The sequence below is a fragment of the Saccostrea echinata genome, unplaced genomic scaffold (assembly GCF_033153115.1).
Source record: "Saccostrea echinata isolate AGI-Se365-2 ecotype Australia unplaced genomic scaffold, CSIRO_AGI_Sech_v1 ptg000029l, whole genome shotgun sequence".
Classification (NCBI taxonomy): Eukaryota; Metazoa; Mollusca; class Bivalvia; order Ostreida; family Ostreidae; genus Saccostrea; species Saccostrea echinata.
The window spans coordinates 43,805,383-43,830,506 of record NW_026889778.1 but is presented as its reverse complement, the minus strand read 5'-3'; the positions used below and the strand labels follow the sequence as shown (position 1 = coordinate 43,830,506).

Genomic DNA, 25,124 nt, shown 5'->3' with positions numbered 1-25,124 from the left:
TTTTACTTTTCATTGATCATTTGCAAAATTATTTTGTTAAAAACATTCTGATTGTACCCACAAGTACTCTGAAGTTGTTTTTTCTGTTCATATGAAGCAGACCTTATTCAGAGACTTATACACAAGAAGTAGAAGATACTTGCTGCGGCCCTCAACGAGACTTTTATGTATATCGATGTCGCATTATCAATTAATAATTATAGTTACTTTCATTCATGTCGACTTGATATATCCAAATGAACTTTAAATAAAAGATACCACAGTGTTTGATACATCTGTTTCAAATTTGGATATTTTACTAGAAAAAGACAGTAATGGTAACTTAACAACAAAACTTTATGATAAACGTGATGACTTCAAACTTTCTATCATGAACGTCCCTTACTTATGTAGCAAATTACCCTTATCACCTGCATATGGGGTTTATATCTTCCAGTTGATTTGATACGCAATAGCATGCTCCACGTATGAACAATTTCTAAAACCACTCAAGCTATTGAAAAATAAGTTGATGAAACATGGGTATCAACAGTCTCGTTTGAAGTTTCGCAAGTTCTATGGACAATGCAACTCTGATCCTGATTTGTATTGTTTCAATGGACTTTTGAGTTTGATTACTGTTCGATATCTCCATATTTCATTAAGTTCCATTTAAGTCCAGGGAAGATTATATGAATTAAATCCAGGTTCAAGGGTTCAATTAATTGTGGAAGTAAATCATTGAAGAATCTTGAGATGGTATAAAGATCAACAGCGTATGCACTATTGAATTTAATTTGGAAGGTTTTATTATTTCTAAAAGTAATAGTAATTGAAACTAAAACCAAGTATTTTATTTACAGAATATTTAAGAAAAACTTAGATTAAATAAGGAAGAATTATTTCAAGCAAAACTAATAAGAGAACCATTTAAAATTAGATACATAGGAGAAAAGACAAGGAAGAAGGAAAAAAAGCACAGAAGGAAGAACAAGACCAATGTGTCATTCACATAGTACACAGAAAGAACCTTTAGTTAGTTGTCAACAAACTATTGATTATTCAATTTCCTTACATATTTACTACTACATGCTGCAGATTTTAAACGTTTTGAGATACATATATTATGATGTAAAGTAGCTTTAACAGTACCCATGCATTACGGATCCGTATTGTATGCCACAGGCACTTGATGCTTTAAACCTTTCTCTTTACTGTTAAAAATATCCCCATACTATAATAATAACAAGGTACGTCACGGTAGCCATCTTGAATTTTTCAGGTCAGCTACATCGCCTCGGTTTTTTTTTTTTTTGGGGGGGGGGTTGTTTGTTTGTCTTTTTTTTTTGGTCTTAAACATCTTTAAAATCAACTGAAACAACCATCAACGTTAATTACTTACTTTAATTATGTCTCAACTTTCGGATCATTCCACTGAAAGCACTTAACTTCCATTCTACTTATTCAAATAACGCTCCAAAATCGGTGTACTGCTTCCGATTCAGTAAATCTTAGAAAAGGGAAGCCGGAAGTTGATGCTTTTATGTCAATAGGAATTCCCTTGAGTTATATTTGATTGCTAAAAATAAAAATGACATTTCGTGGGAAAAGTCCGGCAGAGACAGCATGTGCTTTTTAAAACAACTATGTTTTGTTTTTATATCTCTTGAAAATGCTACAAAGCCCTTTCAATATAATTAAGCTTACCCTTTATATGAACATGTATGTATCATCGCAGAAATCGTTGATGTTAAAAGAAACTCTACAAGATAGACTTTAGTAATTGGGATTCTATATATCACATGCATGTTATTGACTCTGGTATTATTCATAAACAAAATTGTTCCATTCCAAATACTGTGAACGTTCTTTTTTTTCCATATGTTTCTAATCAACCAAAGTATATTGCCTTGTTGGTAAACCTTCGATATTTTATGTTTTTATATATAGTATACATGTTACACTAAATATGTGTAATCAGGAACTTCATGTAAAATTTACAAGCTTTTATTGACTTAAAATCAATATCCAATTTTGTGAAAGTTTGAAGATGTTAAAACAGTGATTCGATGATATTTTATTATATTGAGATGGTTGACAATGCAATAGAAATTTTATGATTCACTAGTGTTTCTTGAATAATAATAAAAACAATAACAATAATAGACATTCTTCAATACGTTTGTAGTGTCATGTACTATGAAATTGACTTTGTTCACATTGCAACTTTTGAACCCATTTTATTTAAACTATTAATATATTGCCTCATGAGCGCTTCCATCTCATTCTCAATGATAGTTGTTCGTCTCGATAGGTAATGTCATTTAATTTGAATGTTTTCTAATTTTAAACACTTTATAAGTGATATTGGATATAGATAGTTTTAAATAAATCAGTAATACACCATTCGTAAGTTTACGAAAATTTAGAAAGTTAATTTTGGCCTCTGTCATCAAGTTTACGATGGAATTCTCAGCTTCAGACATCATTGGAGTGTTCTTCAAATCGATTTTGGACAATGCTATTTATGTTATTATGTCACGGACGGCAATTAGTTGAAAATAATGAACAAATAATCCCTTTCAGAAACGTCAACCATTTTCATGATGGTAAATTCAAACTGATTTTCAAATAAAATTAGTAGTACTTTTTCTAAAGTTTAATTTACATGCTTTATTGTTTGGATAAAGATAGATCTTTTATAAATTTTGTTGAATAATAAAATCTAGAACTTTGCCTTTTCATTAAGCCCCATCTCCCATACACTCTATGTAGAAGTTAATAAATGAAAGGTCATCACCATTTTAAATTAATGTTTGAAATTTGACAAAGGGTGACAACTCATTAGTTTGTCTGAATACAGGACTAATGTTAATATGGAGAGAATCTTGCTCTTTTACGTTTTGATGACAGTTAACATAATCAGGTGACATTTGACTAAACTAGTAATCAATGACGACTAGTACTATAATTGTTATTTCAGTATAGAACATGTGCATGTATATCCAGGACGAATTTTGACTTAAAAAGGTTAATGATTCAATAATACATTATTATCAATAAAATAAATATTTCAAAATTAAGGTTTGCTATGAAGGTATCTTTATAAAAATGTAGACATCAACTATCGTTCTGTACATCGGGAAAACTAAAATATGACGCTCGCTCTTCTAAAGTAAAGTAAAATACTGATATTTTTTATCGTATGAATATATTTATACTTACGGAGAGAATTGCAGAACTTAAAAGTCATATTTAAGCCAAGCTTTCTTCTGGTTTCTGTGAAAATTATATCTCTTAAAGTAAAGCATCTCTGATAGATCAATGTAAAGCTAGATATAAATTTCCGCTGTAACATTTGCATTTCCTTCAATTTGAAGTGGACACTTAAGATTTATGTTCTCAATTCGTTATAAAACAACGCATTATTTATAGAGAAGGAGGCGATGCTCTCAGTTTTATTCACACATGCACATAATGATTCATAAACACTGATTTCTCTCTCAAAACTTGTTATGCCCCATCATTATCAATCCTCATGTACTATCATGTACTTCCATCCATATACATTCATCAAACTACAAAAAAATATAAACATCAGTACAATAAACAAATCAATTAATACAAATTATAAATTGTAATAATGGGTGGGTGGTGGGGATAACGCCAAAACGTGGAACTGGTTTAGAATCTGAGCATTCGAGCGGTACATTTACACAATACTCGCCCTTAAATAACATCTCTTTTCATGCGTACCTGTTACTGTATGTAAATAGCCAATCATTGTAGAAATCAATCATCAGAACCAAAACTAACCCACGTTTAGCTGTTTAGAACCCATGATGAACAAATTTAAAGTCTCCGTTCTTAACTTCAGTTATCTATTTGATCTAAAACAGCAAAGGTATATATAATAATTTTTGCTACGGAAACTGTGACTCTGGATTGCATAAATATATTCTACAAAAAAGTATGAAGCATAACAAACCAGGGTTTTATAGACTGCAGAATAGCTAGGAATGAGAATCATAATCCTGACACACCAGACGTGCTTTTGATCTCTGTAATTTGCAAAGATGAAAAAATGGAACCTGCAAGAAAAACGAAAAAAAAATGTAGATCTCCGGGACTTGATTTATCCCGATTGTTGTATCCTGATTGAACTTATTTCATCAACTTTATCTATATTTATGTCAGTCTACTTAAACTGTTTTGATAAACTATTTCCAAGATGGTTGCACCTCTGTCATTTACATAGAAATACATTTCTGAAAATGTTTTAAAACGTGCAATGTTTTATGAATCATAAACATTTGATAAATTACTATCAGAAGCCATTTTAGCCCATTTTAGACCAGTCGAAAAAAATTAAGATTATGACTTAATTTTTCATGAAGAGGCTGAACACCCCCCCCCCCACTCCGCCCCTCACACCCACCCACCCCAGTGTCATGATCTGGCCTCATTTGTTTCTTTCTCTGTATCAGGGAAACTGATTATCTGTAAAATAATTTCAAAATAATTTTTTTTTAAATAGATCCGAATTCATTTCATTTTTTCCTGAATTAAACTTACTTTAATCTAATGAGTTTTTTCATAAAATCTACCAAACTGAAAATTATTTTCTATATAACTGTTAAAGATATGAAGCGAGAATTGTGAACATTCAGTGAGTTTTAGAGTTGAATACATGTAAGACTAATGTATCAGGAAATGTTTCCAAAATATATGTACTTTTAGGATACATAAAGTCTACAAAAATAAAGATGTGATATTCTTCTCGTCATGCATACTGTGTTGCAATGAAAGCATATCAAATGTTCAATTTTCATACTTTTTATACCCCTTAAATGAATTCTTGAAAAAATTCATTCATTTTATAGTTCACAGAAGATGAAGGCAAGCTATTGACAAACAAGTTGATGAAACAAGTATACCAACAGTCTCGTTTGAAGTCATCATTTGACAAGTTTTATGGTCGATACAATGACCTTGTCAGCACATACAACCTATCATTGAGTCAAATGGTGACTGACTTTTTATGCTAATTGTTAAGCCATTATTTATAAACTGAAGTGTCTACGGATTTTTCCGTTTTTTCCGATCATGACAAAGAATACAGGGCGGGTGGTGCTCAGTCCTCCATGGTACCTGATCATACCTCTAAATTTTGAGGTCCGTGTTTGCTCTGCTCCAAATTGTATTGTTCCATTGGACTTTCGAGATTGAATACTGTTCGTTATATTCATACTTCTTCTCAATATTCTCTGCAAACACTGCCTCCAACCATTCAATGTCTTAAAGTTTCTAGCATATGTTATTTTCATAATGGATAAAGAGAAGTCTGAACATTTTACATTTCAGAAAAACAAACACGAAACTGATAACTTAGTAAAGATAAAACTTAGTTTAAATTTGCTCGTGTGTTCTTGTGTGTTTGTGTGGGGTTTTTTTTTAAATTGTTTTGTGTGTGTGTGTGTGTGTGTCTTGTTTTTTCTTGTTTTTCTTTTTTTAATAATGAACTAAATAACTAGGGAATTGTTGCAAAAAGCCCTATCAGTACCTAATCTATATGTAATAATGTTCTACTTTTTTAGTAAAACTGGAAGAGGATGTTATATGTATGAAGCCTCCTTGTTCCAATAGTAGAAATAGCATCAGAGGAAGTAAAATAATTTACTTGTTCAACAAAAGCTACAATATTGACCAATTTTTATTCTTAAATGTTACTGTATCTAAAAACATACTTGAATTGAGGATCTAATCAGTACTTCACCTAATCTGTTTTTATTAATACTTAATATATAAATAGGGATGATTTATATTTCATGAGTCTTATAAAGCACAAGGACTCTTGTAAAAAAAAAATTATGACATGATTCAAGCGCAATAACTTTTTTTTTCTCTATAAGAGCCCTAAAGTAGCATACTTACCAGTGACGACAATTTCAGTTATCTTTATTTCCGTTGTACGAGGGCTGTTCAGCAAAGTCGTAGACACATGTTTTTATTTAAAAAAAAAAATAAGGCGTGCATTAAGCTGGCTTTCTCAGGAAATGTTTATATTTAGTTACATCTTTAAGAACATATTTCTCAATTGCTTCAAAGTAAAAGCAAAATACGCTCTCAATGATCACGGTTTTAGAAAAGTTGTTTTGTGATACATGTATACTTCCTTGATTGAACACCTATTGATTAAAATGAAAAAATCCAAGTTACCTAGATGGCGATCTCGTGATCGTGTTGTGTCAAAGCCTGAACAAAAAATATTATATTTAGCTTAAGTTAATTATGGTTTTCTGTAGTTAACTTGGTTAATAATAGTTTCAAAGCTATCACTACAGTAAATCAAATTTTTCAATGTTATCACTATAATGTCATAGTGATCACTATGGCTACATAGTTATCACTATTATTGGAAATCAAAGTTTTCAAAGCTATCACTACAGTAAATCAAATTTTTCAATGTTATCACTATAGAAAATCAAGAGTGTTCAAAGTTAACACTATAGTAAATCAGAGTGTCAAAGTTTTCACTATAGTAAGATTTATCAAAACTGTATATAATGTTCTGTGATAGATGTCTCAATTATTTTCATAACATGGATATTTTCCAGTTTTACAGATTTTCTCATTTTACGAAAGTTATCTGTTGATGTCGTATTTCAAATAATCCAGTTCACGTTGCGTGCAATACTTTTTATTATAAATTTTATTTTTAGTGATACTTTTTGAAACCTTGTGATTTTCATTGACTGCAACTAGCTGAACATTTCTAAAATGAATATTGTTTGTCTTTATTTTACTTGTTCTTTTTTATATCAGTAAATCACATAATATTAATAGCATTAAGTGCATCAAACTAGTATATAAAGTTATAGTCTTATATACAACGATATAATGTACATCAGATTGATAACCATAGTTAATCAGTTTTCATAGTGATTACTATGGTATTTCAAAGTTTTCATAGTTTTCACTATACTGTCCTACATAGTTATCACTACAGTAATTCAATGTTTTCAAGTTATCACTTTAGTAAATCTAAATATCAAAGTTATCACCATAGTAAATTATAACTAAATTTAGGGAATAACTATCTTCTAATTGGGTATTACTTTGGTATTTTTTTTTCTAAGGGAGGCGACAATGGCTGATCAGCTCTTTACCAGCTACAGAGTGTGTCATGGCTTGATGATACTTTACTTACAATGTTATGGTCATTAAAATTTGAACATTTTAAATCTTTCGTTTGGAAAATGCATTCCGTTTCGCCTACATGTTACAATAATATATTATCTACAAGCCAATGCACAGTCTGATTTGAAACTTTACTAAGCTTTTATGATATAAAATCTTGATCTTTATGTGCAAATAAAATAGCACTGTCATTAGCCTATAACATAAGTTTACAATCTGCGTCAACAATTGTTACCATGTTATTGACGTATATTAAAATTAATAAAGGGCCTAGACTGCTGCCCTGAGGTACACCGCATGTGAAAATACCAGTATCCTCTGAACATGCTGTTTTCTTTCGGACAAATGTGTTAAAAACCAATCAAAAGATTAAATACCAGTTGCTTTGAGTTTTCTTTACAAAGTGTATAATTTATCTTTAAAATGTATGAATTATCTTTTTCATTTCCTCCTTTTCTAGTTTACATTAGAAATTACTATAATTTGCTATGAACTATTTCATCATTGTAAACCATTGTCGATTCTTAACATTTGTAATCTTGACCTTCTTGAAGAGGACTTACATAGGTCATGCATGATGTCCAATCCAATCATGTAATTTGACTTTACGTAATAAAATACTGATTAAATAAAATGAAATTAAATCGATCGATATATATTTATATATTATTATATATCGATCTATGTTTGATATATATATATATATATATATACTTAAATAAATGAAAACAGAATGCTACAGTCCAAATTAAATAAAATCTTTACTGTTAGCGCTTTCAGCCATGTTGGCTCTTCAGACAGTTATGAAAGTTCAAAACGTTGCCAATAACGTTGCTAATGACGTCGTAAAAATCTTAGGTATTATGACGTCACAATGAAGTTTGTGGTAGCGGCTACATGAACTTTTTCAACGCAGTTAAAATACAATGTATAATTAAAGCATAGAAATAATATAAAATCTGTGAACACATAATCTATCATTTGCGATTTAGTTTTGGATTAAACAGTCTTATAAAATAGTCCTCTTTGGTTACACGGGCGCTTTCATCCGATGTCCACATTTTGTAGAACGGGAAAATCTTAAATTTTCCTTTACCACAATCAGCAAAATGTTCTGAACATGGGGTGCATCTGACAGTTTCGTCCCTTATATGTTGTTTGTGAACCCTAACTCGTGCGTTGAGTTGATTTGTCTGCCCTATATAATGTTCTCCACAGGTATGGCATATTGCACAGTAAATCAAATTTGAAGATTTACAATTCATACTGGTATTTGTTTTTAAAATTTTCCCGTTTTTAAGTGTAATATGTTCGCCCTCCTGAATGAAATCACACGTTCCACATCGGGGGTCACCACACTTTTTGACGACTCTCTGGTTGCTAGAGGAAAATTTCGCTTTGGTTAAAATCCGCCTCAGGTTTGGTGCTTGTCTTCTGCTGTTAATTATTGACGATTTGTCCAGAAGATTTTTCATGTTTTCAGATTGTTCTAATATTGGAAAAAATCGTTTCGCTGAATTTAGAATATTGTGGTTACGTGGGTTATGAGTTACCACAAATGGGATGTTCTCTACGTCGTTTTCCTCTGGATGGCGACTTTTCTTAATTTGGTTATTGGTATGTCTTTTGCCCGGTTGATTCCGTCCTCAATAAGGTTTATTGGATAGTTTTGTCGCCTCAGGTGTTGTTTTAATTCTTGGAGTCTTTTCAAGCGTAGAGTAGGCTCGGTCACAATGGTACAAATACGTCTGGCCATATTGTATGGAATGTTCCTTTTTGTATGTGACGGATGGCAGGAACGAAAGTCCAAGTATTGGTGAGTATCTGTTTCTTTACAGAATAGATCTGTAGAAATATCTTCTCCGTTTTTTATTATGAGTATATCTAGAAAAGGAAGTGAATCACGATTCATGTCATTTGTGAAATTTATTGAATCGTGTAATTCATTAAAGACCGAATGGAATTTTCTAAGATCCTCTTCACTCCTTGTCCAAAAGATGAAGCAATCATCCAAGTACCTTTTCCAATTCTCTTTAATGTACTGCGTAAAGTCCAGATCAAAGGTTTCCGGTAAAATAGTGTAAAGTTTTTCTTCTAGAAATCCCATAACTAAACAAGCATATGTAGGGGCGACTTTGGTGCCCATGGCAGTACCTTTGATTTGTAGATAATTTTCGTCATCAAAAAGAAAATTATTATTCTCTAGTACAATTCTAAGTCCTTCTAAGATGACGTTTGCGGGAAATCTATCGTCGATTTCTTCCGGATATTTATCCAACCAATATTTGATTGCCTCAATTCCTAAATCATGCGTAATATTAGTATATAAGCTGGTAACATCAAAACTAACAAGCAGTGTATCTCTTGGTACTGTTTGTGGAATATAATTAAGGAAATCCATATCATCACGAACATAACTGGTCACTTTGGTGCACAGTGGTTTTAAGATTATATCTAGCAGATTACTTAATCTTTGTGTACTAGATGTAGGTCCTGCAATGATGGGCCTCAGTTTAAGATCATTTGGTCTAGGAAGTTTTATGTACGTAGAATTACATTTCTTGACATTTTTCTGGATTTCTTTACATTTGTGTATTTTGGGAAGACCATAAAAATGGCTAGTTTTAACTTCAAAGTTCGTAAGGTATTCAATTTCGTTTTTCGTGAGGTTACTTTGAAACTTCTTTGTGAGGTTTGTTATTTTAAGCATAGATTGCCGATCCTGATTTTGCTCTAGTTTCTTATAGAACTGATTATCCTGGAGTTGAGATAGGGACATTTCTTTATAGTGTTCTCTGTCCATAATTACTATAGCTCCTCCTTTATCGGCGCTTTTGATAACAATTGTTTGGTCTCTTATAAGATTTTGCATTGCTTGATATTGATTATGAGGAATATTTGATGTTACCTTTTTATCCGCTATGTTGGATTGAGCTGCCTTTCTAAGACATGAGATATAATCCTCCAAACGTTTATCTCTATTAAGCGGTGGCTTAAAACCCTTCTTATTTTTAACTAGAGATATATCATCATTGGTTTGATTTTGAAAAAATTCCTTCAAGCGTAATTTTCGGCAGAATTCTTCTGTGTCCGTGACGACATCAACCTTATCAGACTTCGGCGTAGGCGTGAATTTTAAACCATGTTCTAAAAGTTTTATTTCATCACTATTTAAGTCTCTTTGTGATAGGTTGATAATTTTCGGTTCTGTAGAAACTATGTTCTCTGTGTTTTCAGGACAGTTAATAAAGCAAACCATAAAAACTCTTGGAGAAACTCAACACAAGAGACATATCAAAATGCTAGGAATTCTTCCTTTAAACAGAGGACAACTCAGAAAAACATAAGGAATAAGTCACTACAGAATTCCAGGAATTCTTTTTTAGGACAGGGTTGGACTCAAACGAAACGAAAGAAATAATTAACTGTCCTGAAAACACAGAGAACATAGTTTCTACAGAACCGAAAATTATCAACCTATCACAAAGAGACTTAAATAGTGATGAAATAAAACTTTTAGAACATGGTTTAAAATTCACGCCTACGCCGAAGTCTGATAAGGTTGATGTCGTCACGGACACAGAAGAATTCTGCCGAAAATTACGCTTGAAGGAATTTTTTCAAAATCAAACCAATGATGATATATCTCTAGTTAAAAATAAGAAGGGTTTTAAGCCACCGCTTAATAGAGATAAACGTTTGGAGGATTATATCTCATGTCTTAGAAAGGCAGCTCAATCCAACATAGCGGATAAAAAGGTAACATCAAATATTCCTCATAATCAATATCAAGCAATGCAAAATCTTATAAGAGACCAAACAATTGTTATCAAAAGCGCCGATAAAGGAGGAGCTATAGTAATTATGGACAGAGAACACTATAAAGAAATGTCCCTATCTCAACTCCAGGATAATCAGTTCTATAAGAAACTAGAGCAAAATCAGGATCGGCAATCTATGCTTAAAATAACAAACCTCACAAAGAAGTTTCAAAGTAACCTCACGAAAAACGAAATTGAATACCTTACGAACTTTGAAGTTAAAACTAGCCATTTTTATGGTCTTCCCAAAATACACAAATGTAAAGAAATCCAGAAAAATGTCAAGAAATGTAATTCTACGTACATAAAACTTCCTAGACCAAATGATCTTAAACTGAGGCCCATCATTGCAGGACCTACATCTAGTACACAAAGATTAAGTAATCTGCTAGATATAATCTTAAAACCACTGTGCACCAAAGTGACCAGTTATGTTCGTGATGATATGGATTTCCTTAATTATATTCCACAAACAGTACCAAGAGATACACTGCTTGTTAGTTTTGATGTTACCAGCTTATATACTAATATTACGCATGATTTAGGAATTGAGGCAATCAAATATTGGTTGGATAAATATCCGGAAGAAATCGACGATAGATTTCCCGCAAACGTCATCTTAGAAGGACTTAGAATTGTACTAGAGAATAATAATTTTCTTTTTGATGACGAAAATTATCTACAAATCAAAGGTACTGCCATGGGCACCAAAGTCGCCCCTACATATGCTTGTTTAGTTATGGGATTTCTAGAAGAAAAACTTTACACTATTTTACCGGAAACCTTTGATCTGGACTTTACGCAGTACATTAAAGAGAATTGGAAAAGGTACTTGGATGATTGCTTCATCTTTTGGACAAGGAGTGAAGAGGATCTTAAAAAATTCCATTCGGTCATTAATGAATTACACGATTCAATAAATTTCACAAATGACATGAATCGTGATTCACTTCCTTTTCTAGATATACTCATAATAAAAAACGGAGAAGATATTTCTACAGACCTATTCTGTGAAGAAACAGATACTCACCAATACTTGGACTTTCGTTCCTGCCATCCGTCACATACAAAAAGGAACATTCCATACAATATGGCCAGACGTATTTGTACCATTGTGACCGAGCCTACTCTACGCTTGAAAAGACTCCAAGAATTAAAACAACACCTGAGGCGACAAAACTATCCAATAAACCTTATTGAGGACGGAATCAACCGGGCAAAAGACATACCAATAACCAAATTAAGAAAAAGTCGCCATCCAGAGGAAAACGACGTAGAGAACATCCCATTTGTGATTACTCATAACCCACGTAACCACAATATTCTAAATTCAGCGAAACGATTTTTTCCAATATTAGAACAATCTGAAAACATGAAAAATCTTCTGGACAAATCGTCAATAATTAACAGCAGAAGACAAGCACCAAACCTGAGGCGGATTTTAACCAAAGCGAAATTTTCCTCTAGCAACCAGAGAGTCGTCAAAAAGTGTGGTGACCCCCGATGTGGAACGTGTGATTTCATTCAGGAGGGCGAACATATTACACTTAAAAACGGGAAAATTTTAAAAACAAATACCAGTATGAATTGTAAATCTTCAAATTTGATTTACTGTGCAATATGCCATACCTGTGGAGAACATTATATAGGGCAGACAAATCAACTCAACGCACGAGTTAGGGTTCACAAACAACATATAAGGGACGAAACTGTCAGATGCACCCCATGTTCAGAACATTTTGCTGATTGTGGTAAAGGAAAATTTAAGATTTTCCCGTTCTACAAAATGTGGACATCGGATGAAAGCGCCCGTGTAACCAAAGAGGACTATTTTATAAGACTGTTTAATCCAAAACTAAATCGCAAATGATAGATTATGTGTTCACAGATTTTATATTATTTCTATGCTTTAATTATACATTGTATTTTAACTGCGTTGAAAAAGTTCATGTAGCCGCCACCACAAACTTCATTGTGACGTCATAATACCTAAGATTTTTACGACGTCATTAGCAACGTTATTGGCAACGTTTTGAACTTTTCATAACTGTCTGAAGAGCCAACATGGCTGAAAGCGCTAACAGTAAAGATTTTATTTAATTTGGACTGTAGCATTCTGTTTTCATTTATTTAAGTATTTTTTACTGTACCAAGAATTTAACTTATCAACGTATATATCTATATATATATATATATATATATATATATATATATATATATATATATATATATATATATATATATATATATATATATATATATATATATATATATATATATATATATGAATGTATGTATGTATGCAGGTATATATATATATATATATATATATATAGAGAGAGAGAGAGAGAGAGAGAGAGAGAGAGAGAGAGAGAGAGAGAGAGAGTTATACTTTTGTAAAGCATGTACAATCTATTATTAATTATTATATATATATATACATGTAAAGCATCTTGTACAATATATTGCCTTAATATATATATTTTCTTCATTTTCTGTAAATGCTATCTTGTTATATGAAATATTTATCCTTTTTCTGAAGAGTTTTCAATGTTACAATTCAATTACTTGAAAGATTAGCGTTAAATGTGGCACCTCTATTCCATTATTATTTGGAATGTAGAAATTAAACAAAATATTGATATTATATTGGTATTGGTATTCGATGTAATTATACCAAAAATTACTGGTATCAAAATGTCTTTTCAAGAACAAAATAATTGTCTTGTTGAGCATTCTCCTCTTTTTTGTCTTGACTTCCTTTGTACGTCTAATGCAGTTTTTTCGCCATTCTTGGAAACATTTCCTTTCTGTTGAACTGCAAGAATGCTTCGTGGATCGTCATAATTTCCACATCCGGACTCTTCATGCTTTTCAAATATATGATTGTTTACACCTCCTTCATCATGTTGGTCAAATTTAGCGTCCTTTGGAGCGGATCTTGGTTCAACGAAGTTGTACGTTTTATCTGACTAATAAGGTAAAGCAATGCAAACATTATTATTATTATTTGAAAATTGTCCTTTGCTTAAACTCATAGTTTCTTAACTATTTTTTAAAAACATATGAATTAAAAGGAATTGATATATAAATGCATCAGAAATACTGATAATAAATACATGTACTTATTTTAAATAAATACCATTTCAGTTTCGGGTGTTCTTGCTATCCCTCCCGTGATAATTTTTAGATGATCATATGTTCCCTCTTTCGAAACAGACTGCAGTGTTTTTTCATTAACTTCAGGACTTTTCTATGGAGGTTTATCCCTGAATCAAAACAGATACAAGAAATCTACCGTACAGTTTAGGCATAAAATTATAGGCATTGTTCAACCAGTGGGTAACTTCCTAGAAGACATTAGAGCTTTAGAATTGAGAAGTAACTGAACATGCAATATTCAAACCAAAGGGGAAAACTTTGAGCTAAAATACTAATACGAAGATAATGAGTATATACGTTATTCTAACTAAGTTTATGATAAAATAAATGCGGACCAACAATAAGCAGTCCAGCTTTTCTCATGAATGTACCTGTTATCCTGCCTTGATCTTCTTTTTTGAATAAGGAACAAGATAAAAAATGCTATCAAAACACCAATGATTACACCAGAAATACCAGCTCCTACTGCAGCACCTAGTACGTTTCCATCTTAAGAGAAAATACATAAATAAAAGAATTAAAGACATAAATACAATTTAGTGCATGATCTAAACAATTTATATTATGAAATGCATTCTGTATGGATTACTCAAATCAAAGTGCAGAGAGTACTTTAAGAACCGGGTTTTATTATTTGAGTACATTGTGTGGGATTCAAATAAATATATATAAAGTGTACAATGTAATAGACATTTTTACATTTGTTTTCAATTAGTGCATATGATTTAAACATTTTGTTAACTTTGGAAAAGCAGGTTTAACTTAACATACAGTAGACAAAATCAATAATCTCAAACACAGGCCCGTTTTACATATTGAAGAATCCAAGTACGGACGCTTTAGATCCTTCTAATAGTTCCAAAACCTTGGGGGCGGGGGACTCAGTAAGGTTTAATTCGAATGTGAGGCAAACCAAATTGTTTACTGATGTAAGATAAATATGAATAAAAATGTCATATACGAGGGTTGTTAGAAAAGTTCGCGGATAAGTTCTATTGTGAGCGCGCTATTTCCACGAAACCGGTTAAACTCTCCAGATAAAAACTTTACCTATTTTCCAACAAATATACAAAGATTTGTTGTTTTCCGGTGATCCTTAAAAAATATACAGCTATATTATTTTGATAAAACATGCTTCACGGAGCATGCTACTTTTTCGCACGTATACATTACATAGACTTTTTATTGAAATTAAAAATTGCACAGTTGTAGCGCAGAAAGAATTATGATATTTTACCTGTCGCTACAGTATTAATAAAACGTCACTTGCCGAAATTTTGAATTAAATTGGAGGTTGTATGACTGTTTTATAGCCATTTACAAATAATCAACGCGTAAAAACAAAGCCAAGAATGGGAACGTCATTGAACGTCATGGAGCACCGAGCTACTAAAAAATTATATTTGCAGACAGGAAAATGTCTAAAAATAGACTAAAATGCTTCTAGATGTTGCTGAAAATTGCCTACATGTACAAAGGACAAAAGTATTCAAATGGTAGTAGCTTTTTAAGAATGGAAGTATTAACATTTTTAATGATCAACTCCATCGATACCTCAATACCCAACTTATCGCATGGACGTTGCCGCCTATGGATTTTGCATTGTTTCCATATCTGATCTCTTAACTGCGTGGACATTTATTTTAAGATCTCACTAATATCCGAAACAGCACAAAAGACTTTATAGAAGAAAAGTAACATGTCTTGATATAGATATTTAATTTTTAAGTAGAAAAAAGACGAGAAAAGTCGAAAGAAATGAAAGATATTTAGAACTATGAAAAAGCTTAATGGGTTTGAAATCTGTTTGTCACGTCACTTAACGTCAAGTGATTGCTCCGTGAATCCTATGACCGCATAGTAAAAATTGTTGTAAATTTTCAACATTTTAGTAAATGGACCTGATTTTTCACATACTATTAAACAAAAGATAGGAATTTAATCAGACATAAGTCATACTTCACAGTACACAATAGATTTTCCGAAAATCAATGTGTCCGCGAACTTTTTTAACAACCCTCGTATATTTGGTCGTTTGAATGGCCGAAATCAGTTATGACTACACCGTATTGTCCCATCACTTTCACTATGCCATATTGACGGTTTGTAGGGTTCCCAACATTTTTGTGTGGTCGTTGCAACCATTCAGTTTATGGTAAATTACAACACAAAATTGTTTCAACGAAAATTCAAAAATATTTGCTTATGTTGATGTCTCTGTCAGAAAAGAAATTAATTTGTTTCGATGAACTTTATTTTTATCAAACCACATAATAAGGTAAAAAGAAAAATATATGGAACTTGACTGTTAAGAAATAATGACTGGGGTTGGAGGCGATGTTGATTATGTTATCTCCCAAGGGATGAAATATTAACCAACAGAGAGAGAGAGGGGGGCTGTGACATTATGTCAGAATAAATGAACTTATTAATTAAAATCAACATAAATAATATTGAAGAAAATCTCATTTTGCCTGTCAATGATATTAATTAAATGACTGTAAAGATTTGTCGAAGAAGCTTATACATATATTGATTTTGTTGACTGTTTCTCTGTACAGAGGCATTGGAGACTATATTCCTTACTAAAAACAACAATGCATTATAACTTTTGAAAAAGATTTAGAAATCTATGAAGCCTTATGATGTAAAGTTTAAAGAACATAGCAAGAGTCTTTTTTACACAATTAAAATTTACTTATTAGATTTCAATGGAACGAAATATTTAAAAAATGCCAATGCATTTCTTCTGTCTGGGAAATAATAAGATTTGTATGTGGTTGAATTTTAAATCATGGGCTTTATTTTATTTATAAATCTTAAAGAAGAATCATCACGCTGGATAAAATTATTTTTCCTACCTTTGATAGATCCAGTTTGTTCTTTGATTCCTTCAAAGGAAGTTTAATAAGTTATAAATATATATTTAACATTATTAAAAAAAATTATTAAAAGAAAAATCAAACATGTCCTTGTATATCAAATCGTTTTAATGCCTCAATGCAATATATGTAAAATATTATATAATAAAAGCATGATCCATAACTACTTACTTTCACAGTGGTCATCCATTTTGATAAATCCAGATTCACATGAACATGTTTCATTAGCACAAATGTAAGCATTTCTGGTTTCTGTACATTGTAAAGATATTCTGCATTTCTTTCCGAGTGTTAACCCACCTTTACTTTGTTCTGATAGTCTATAGTTTTCGATATCACCTTTTGTGGTGTAAGAGTCACGTTAGTGTCTAGCATCATTGATTTCTTGTGTTATCCATTTAGGTCGGATTTCACTCTTAACTCGTTTGGTTTTAAATTGTGAATGCTGGTTAAAAACACTATTGAATAATTCATAGAATTTAGTTAGCATTAGCATTTGGGTCATGCATCTGGAGGAGATTGTTAAAGTGTACAACTTTTAAGTTAAATTCCTTTTTGATGCATGCATTTTGTTTTTATAGTGGAACCTATGGGGTAGTGATAAGAAATAGCTATAAAAGTTACATTAATTCCACACGTTATCTGGTTTATTAGTCAGCGTGATCTAATGAGGTACTTGAGGTATTAGTTTTTTCTGGTTGGTGCTGTAATTAAATGTGAAAAACCGAACTCTTCTAGAGCATATGTCCAACTTTAGGGGTTCTTTGAATAAGTCTATATTGAAATCACCTGTTATGATAATTTCTGCATTGTCACAGCAGGAGTCATAGTTTATTTCTCTAGCCAGGTCCTCTGCCCAGCAGGAGGGAGCAGATGATGGACGATATGTTGAACAGTTGTAAAATGATTTAGAATTCGTTGTATTTAATTCCAGCCATCGATTCAATATTACCGATTTCAAAATTAGTTCTACGTTTGTATCTTATTTTATTAGAAATATATACCACAATTCCATCACCTGCCCTCAAAATGCCATTGTTATTACATTGTAGATGCTAAGCAAAGATAAGAGATACAGCTGTAGAAATCACGTCTGGTCACCTCGCGATCGACTGCTTATCAGTAATGAAAATGCATCGATAATTCTAGGACAATATAGTCTTTGGAACTGTATACTTTTTTGACAAAATAAAACATACATCTAGAGAGGAAATTTTTTTCTTATAGACAAACCAACATCTTCATATTACAGAACAGCGATTGAAAAGAGTTCAAATCCCAAAGGAATGTGGAGCTATCTTAATCAATAAACATGTAATTCTAAGAACATTACTCCGTCTCATGTGTTTTCTAATGGGGCAATTGTTGATGCATTTAATTTACAGGACATAGCAAATATTTTTAATACCCACTTTACGGCTCCAACAAGCTTCTTATGGAAATGCCAAAACATCAGTATGACCCTAATATATTACGTAATTTTGTAAGGTCTACGTTTCGTGATGAAACATTTTTAGCATTCATTTATTTCATATGATGACAGTGAATTTCTTAACATTCTCTTAATATCAATAAATCAGCTAACATTGACTTTATTGGGCCGCGTCTTTTGAAAGATGCATCTGGATATGTAATTTTGAAAACCTGTAATGCATTGTCTTAACGCTATCACGGTTCATTGTATTTTTCCAACAAGTTTAAAAGAAGCCAAAGTAACAAAATTGTGTTTAGGAATCAAACACTTCCATGACGTGTTTAGATAAAAACGTGTATAATATCGTGTTTAATAACTAAACATTTATGTCGAAATACATTTTTTATCTAGACACGTTTAGAAATTAAACACTTTTTATTGTAAAATGCATTGTTATCTTCCCGGAAATGACACATATATATTTGAACGTTAATATGATCATGAGCGGCTATCTAAACAAAGAAAATCACAGATAAACTAAAAAAATATCGAAGAGAGCTTCTGAAAACCCAAGGGATAACAATGAAGAAATAGTGAAATTCATTGGAAAGGTATCTTACTACTGCTAGATATTAAAGGTTTGGTTGCTTTTCTTTACATAAATTAACCAAATGTTGATGGAAATATTAGATTACATTAGAAACCTCTATATTGATATCTGTGTAAATTCACTAAAACTTGAACAATTATGTTTATCAACGTAATGTTAAATTTCAGTGAGTTTCATACTTTAACTTAAATCTGATTTTCTATCCAAAAGGTTTAATAAGTAGTCCATATCGAGCCCAACACAACCAATAAATGTATCAGAGAACCTGGTGTCATCTTCAAGTGCAATTGTTGTTCCATAATCAGCATCCAGAAAGTTAATTTTGTAAAGACTACTGAGTAAATTCGACAATTTTGAATATCTAGAAATTATTCTTGTGCATTCGAAATGGATTGCTTTCTGGCAGTTATTGATGGGATACAAATCATATGTGGTGCTTGTGACAGACAGACAATTAATCAAATATGTTTTTCTTTTGTCACTGACATAACGAAAACTGTCTGCAGCTAATAAATATTGTAATTAACTATAAATGTATTCAAATATACATTTTGTAATTTTTATGTATAGTTCTTTTATGAAGCCTTTTTGAAATATTCAGAATTTTTTTGTTGGATGATCTATTTTCTTTATAATTTTGAAAATATTTTTTTTATCTATGTGTACATTTTAGATTATGTGTGATGCTGACTTAATTTATTGGAACTAATCAAATATAATAAGTTTTCCTTATACATGTATTTTATTTGTCTAAACTAAGTATATCGCAGAGTGTACATTGTACATGTACAACTGCTGTATAGCATAAGCTAGACATAGAGCATACCTCAATATTCAGCGGCTCCATTAAAGAACTATAAATAATATAGTTAATGTCGGTTATACATTTTGAAATTTTTGGCAATTATATGAATTGCTAAAATATGCTCTTTGCGCCTAAATTTAAAACAGTTTATAGTAAAAGTATAGCTAAGCTTATATAAACGTTCACATGAATTTGATCTATTACATGCAACACAATCCCAGTCAGGATTTAGACAACTCCATTCCTGTCTCACTTCACTTACAAAACTAACAGAAAGAAGGCTTAATGCAATGGATCGTGGTGAACTAGTTGGTATTACATTTATAGATTTTAGTAAAGCATTTGATTTGGTGAATCATGATATTCTTTTAGAGAAACTGACCAATTACAAATTTGACCATATAGCTATAAAGTGGTTTAAGTCATATCTTTGCAGCACGTCCCAGTATGTTAAAGATGGAACATGTTGTTCTAATATTCTACCCGTCACAGCAGCAGCAGTACTACAGAGCTTAATTTTGGGTCCATTATTATTGTACATAAATGAACTTCCATTACATGTCAAAAATTCAAATATTGCTGATGAGGTAACTTTGTATTCCAATAATCACAATGACAAAGTTTAGAAAATACACAATTTAGATTTTAAAAAAAGGGGGCAGCTTGGATAATTCTTGATGCATGTCCTGATTCCTCTTCTGAACCTCTGTTTGGAAAACTTGGATGGTTTACAGTTTATGAGCTAGTTGATCTATACAAATGCATTTTATTGTACAAAATCTTCAGCGGAATGTCTCCTGAATATCTTTTTTTTTTTTGTAATTTAATTGATTTTCACTCCTCAGCTTCTTATAACCTGCAATCTGAAATTAATTATGATCTTAGATTAACCAAAGTCTGTACAAAATTATTCAAGACTTTATTATTATCATTATTATTGCGCGGTACACATTTTATGTGCAGTTTGGTTTTAACGTTTGTTGATGGTACATATATCACACAATCTTTCAAAGCTTTAGCAAGATACAATAAATTGATTGATTAAATTAATAAAATGCTTGTATATGTTGAATAATTGAATAATCGAAATAGATCTGAGTCACAATGAATTTGTGAAGTTTCAACATTTTTTATTTCATTTTTTGGGCCCTTATCGTAGATTCTATGGCCATAAGTTATTACTTATTCCATACATCAGTCTATCTGTCTTCCTAGCTGTCTATTTGTCTGTTTGTCCACAAAAACTTTCACATAGTCCTATACTACTCAAATGTTAGGGGTTACAGGTGGAACAGTAATAAGACGTAACCTAAGGTACAAATTATTTGATCCCGGAGAATGACCACCTTTCAAAAACTTTTGACCAGGACCAAATTCGTTGAATGATTGGTGCAAGGGCTTTCATATTTAACATGTGCTACTTGTGTTTCTTTTAACAAAATTTTTCATTGGGTACCATTTTTGATCCTTTAAACTTTGAGTTTGACTTGCATTCAACAAAGCTATAGCCTTTGCCATGACCTGCAATAATTGGGGATCGGTGCTTCACATATTTTGTTTATCTAAAGGGAGACTTGTGCTTTAATCTCTGTGCCTTGTTTTTGAATTCGAATAAAACAAAATGTACTTACCTTGGAGGCAAAATTGATTATACTGAAAATATCCTGTCATGCAGCGACAATGTCCCTCAAAACAACCCATATATAGTTCTTCTCCATCACACCGACGGTTTTAAATGCATTTTTCTCCCAAAATTAAGTTGGCTTTTTGCAATAATAAAAAAAAAGAAATAAAATCATGCATACAGGTAGTAAGCACTTGAATTATTAATTATCAACTGATATTTGTTTTAAATGTGATGCAATGGTTTACCTTCATTGATGTTCGAAACAAACAATTTTTTTTTTATAGATACCAAAGTAAATAACACAATAAGTAGATCTTAATAATATTGTATGTTAATAATGTTTGTTATACAAAAAAAAAAAAAAAAAAAAAAAAAAAAAAAAAAAAAAAATTCTGAAAATAAAAAAAAACGTATTCATTGAGTACAAGTACTATATCATTCCGTTAAAGTATTCTTGTACTGTGATTATAAATTACATGCGTTTATTTATTTCTTTAATATTTATTTCTCAAATAACATGCATTCTTTACATACATCTTTTTTTAGTATATTTAATAAAAAACCGTAAGCTGTGTTTTTTAATCTTTTGTATGATGCAGTGTACTTGAGACAAGGTCGATAGGTTATTCCAATTTGAATAAAATTAATTTTGGATTTATTATACATTCAAAAAGAAATAATAACAAGTGTAAAGACCAAGGCAGTAAAGGAATCCCATTCTAATTCTGATGGCATGTCTATGTGTTGTAGAAAGTTATTTTTTCACATGGTATGCATTGTCCAGGTTAAGGTAAATTTTTAACCTAAATGTCAAAAACCTATCCATGTGAAAGCAAAAAAAAAAAAAAACAAAAACAAACAAACAAACAAACAAACAAACAAACAAACAAACAAACAAACAAAAAAAAAAAAAAAAACAAAACAAAACAAAACAAAACAAAAAAAAAAAAACAAAAAAAAAAAAAAAAAAAGAAAGAAAAAACACAAAGAAAGAAAAAAACCCGGCGCTACCGCATAAAATCAGTCTAGCTATATAAATATACAGTATTATGGAGAAGCGTATCACTACCTTTTATGCACGTCTTGTAAAATTCAATATACCCAGTTCTGCAAACACACTTTCCTACACAGATGACCGAGTTTTCTTTTCCATCGCATTGGTTGTGTGAGGTACAGCTTTCACCAATTTGTAGGTTTGTGACTTTGAAATGATAACATACCATGTTCATATTTTATAAGTATATACTTTAAAGATTGCATATATAGTTATGTTCTGTGTAGCATTAATTGTAATGAGCAGAAAGCATAAGAAAAGTGATCTTGTGGAGAACATTGTTAGAATTCTAATCCAAACCAGATCATATTTTGCATAAATAGGCAAAGAGTACTTTTGTTTGAAGAATTGGGAAGGGGACATCTAGAATAAAGTAGGCCACATACAGGAAAAAAAAAACGAAACCTTGAAAAGCCTAAAAAAAAAAAGTGTAAAGTGTTCCAAACTATTTCGAGTGAGTGCGCATGTGTGTGTGGGGGTCGTGGGAGGGGGGGGGGGTTGTAGGTGGGTATGTTTCATCTTTCAACTTCCTTTGACAGCCCTATTTTATAAATATATTACCATATTACCTTGCCTTTTTAATGCCTCAATGCAATATATGTAAAATATTATATAATAAAAGCATGATCCATAACTACTTACTTTCACAGTGGTCATCCATTTTGATAAATCCAGATTCACATGAACATGTTTCATTAGCACAAATGTAAGCATTTCTGGTTTCTGTACATTGTAAAGATATTCTGCATTTCTTTCCGAGTGTTAACCCACCTTTACTTTGTTCTGATAGTCTATAGTTTTCGATATCACCTTTTGTGGTGTAAGAGTCACGTTAGTGTCTAGCATCATTGATTTCTTGTGTTATCCATTTAGGTCGGATTTCACTCTTAACTCGTTTGGTTTTAAATTGTGAATGCTGGTTAAAAACACTATTGAATAATTCATAGAATTTAGTTAGCATTAGCATTTGGGTCATGCATCTGGAGGAGATTGTTAAAGTGTACAACTTTTAAGTTAAATTCCTTTTTGATGCATGCATTTTGTTTTTATAGTGGAACCTATGGGGTAGTGATAAGAAATAGCTATAAAAGTTACATTAATTCCACACGTTATCTGGTTTATTAGTCAGCGTGATCTAATGAGGTACTTGAGGTATTAGTTTTTTCTGGTTGGTGCTGTAATTAAATGTGAAAAACCGAACTCTTCTAGAGCATATGTCCAACTTTAGGGGTTCTTTGAATAAGTCTATATTGAAATCACCTGTTATGATAATTTCTGCATTGTCACAGCAGGAGTCATAGTTTATTTCTCTAGCCAGGTCCTCTGCCCAGCAGGAGGGAGCAGATGATGGACGATATGTTGAACAGTTGTAAAATGATTTAGAATTCGTTGTATTTAATTCCAGCCATCGATTCAATATTACCGATTTCAAAATTAGTTCTACGTTTGTATCTTATTTTATTAGAAATATATACCACAATTCCATCACCTGCCCTCAAAATGCCATTGTTATTACATTGTAGATGCTAAGCAAAGATAAGAGATACAGCTGTAGAAATCACGTCTGGTCACCTCGCGATCGACTGCTTATCAGTAATGAAAATGCATCGATAATTCTAGGACAATATAGTCTTTGGAACTGTATACTTTTTTGACAAAATAAAACATACATCTAGAGAGGAAATTTTTTTCTTATAGACAAACCAACATCTTCATATTACAGAACAGCGATTGAAAAGAGTTCAAATCCCAAAGGAATGTGGAGCTATCTTAATCAATAAACATGTAATTCTAAGAACATTACTCCGTCTCATGTGTTTTCTAATGGGGCAATTGTTGATGCATTTAATTTACAGGACATAGCAAATATTTTTAATACCCACTTTACGGCTCCAACAAGCTTCTTATGGAAATGCCAAAACATCAGTATGACCCTAATATATTACGTAATTTTGTAAGGTCTACGTTTCGTGATGAAACATTTTTAGCATTCATTTATTTCATATGATGACAGTGAATTTCTTAACATTCTCTTAATATCAATAAATCAGCTAACATTGACTTTATTGGGCCGCGTCTTTTGAAAGATGCATCTGGATATGTAATTTTGAAAACCTGTAATGCATTGTCTTAACGCTATCACGGTTCATTGTATTTTTCCAACAAGTTTAAAAGAAGCCAAAGTAACAAAATTGTGTTTAGGAATCAAACACTTCCATGACGTGTTTAGATAAAAACGTGTATAATATCGTGTTTAATAACTAAACATTTATGTCGAAATACATTTTTTATCTAGACACGTTTAGAAATTAAACACTTTTTATTGTAAAATGCATTGTTATCTTCCCGGAAATGACACATATATATTTGAACGTTAATATGATCATGAGCGGCTATCTAAACAAAGAAAATCACAGATAAACTAAAAAAATATCGAAGAGAGCTTCTGAAAACCCAAGGGATAACAATGAAGAAATAGTGAAATTCATTGGAAAGGTATCTTACTACTGCTAGATATTAAAGGTTTGGTTGCTTTTCTTTACATAAATTAACCAAATGTTGATGGAAAT

General features: G+C 31.5%; 2 protein-coding genes across 2 annotated transcripts; one reads left to right on the top strand and one right to left on the bottom strand.

Annotated features, from left to right (window-relative positions):
* Positions 1–8,749: 8,749 nt before the first annotated feature.
* LOC133195360 (uncharacterized) lies at positions 8,750–10,438 on the bottom strand. The gene has a single exon (XM_061331202.1). The coding sequence runs from the start codon at positions 10,436–10,438 to the stop codon at positions 8,750–8,752; it is 1,689 nt and encodes a 562-aa protein (XP_061187186.1).
* Positions 10,439–11,043: 605 nt separating this feature from the next.
* Positions 11,044–12,870, top strand: LOC133195359 (uncharacterized). The gene has a single exon (XM_061331201.1). It carries the CDS (start codon positions 11,044–11,046, stop codon positions 12,868–12,870), a length of 1,827 nt encoding a protein of 608 aa, XP_061187185.1.
* Positions 12,871–25,124: the final 12,254 nt, after the last annotated feature.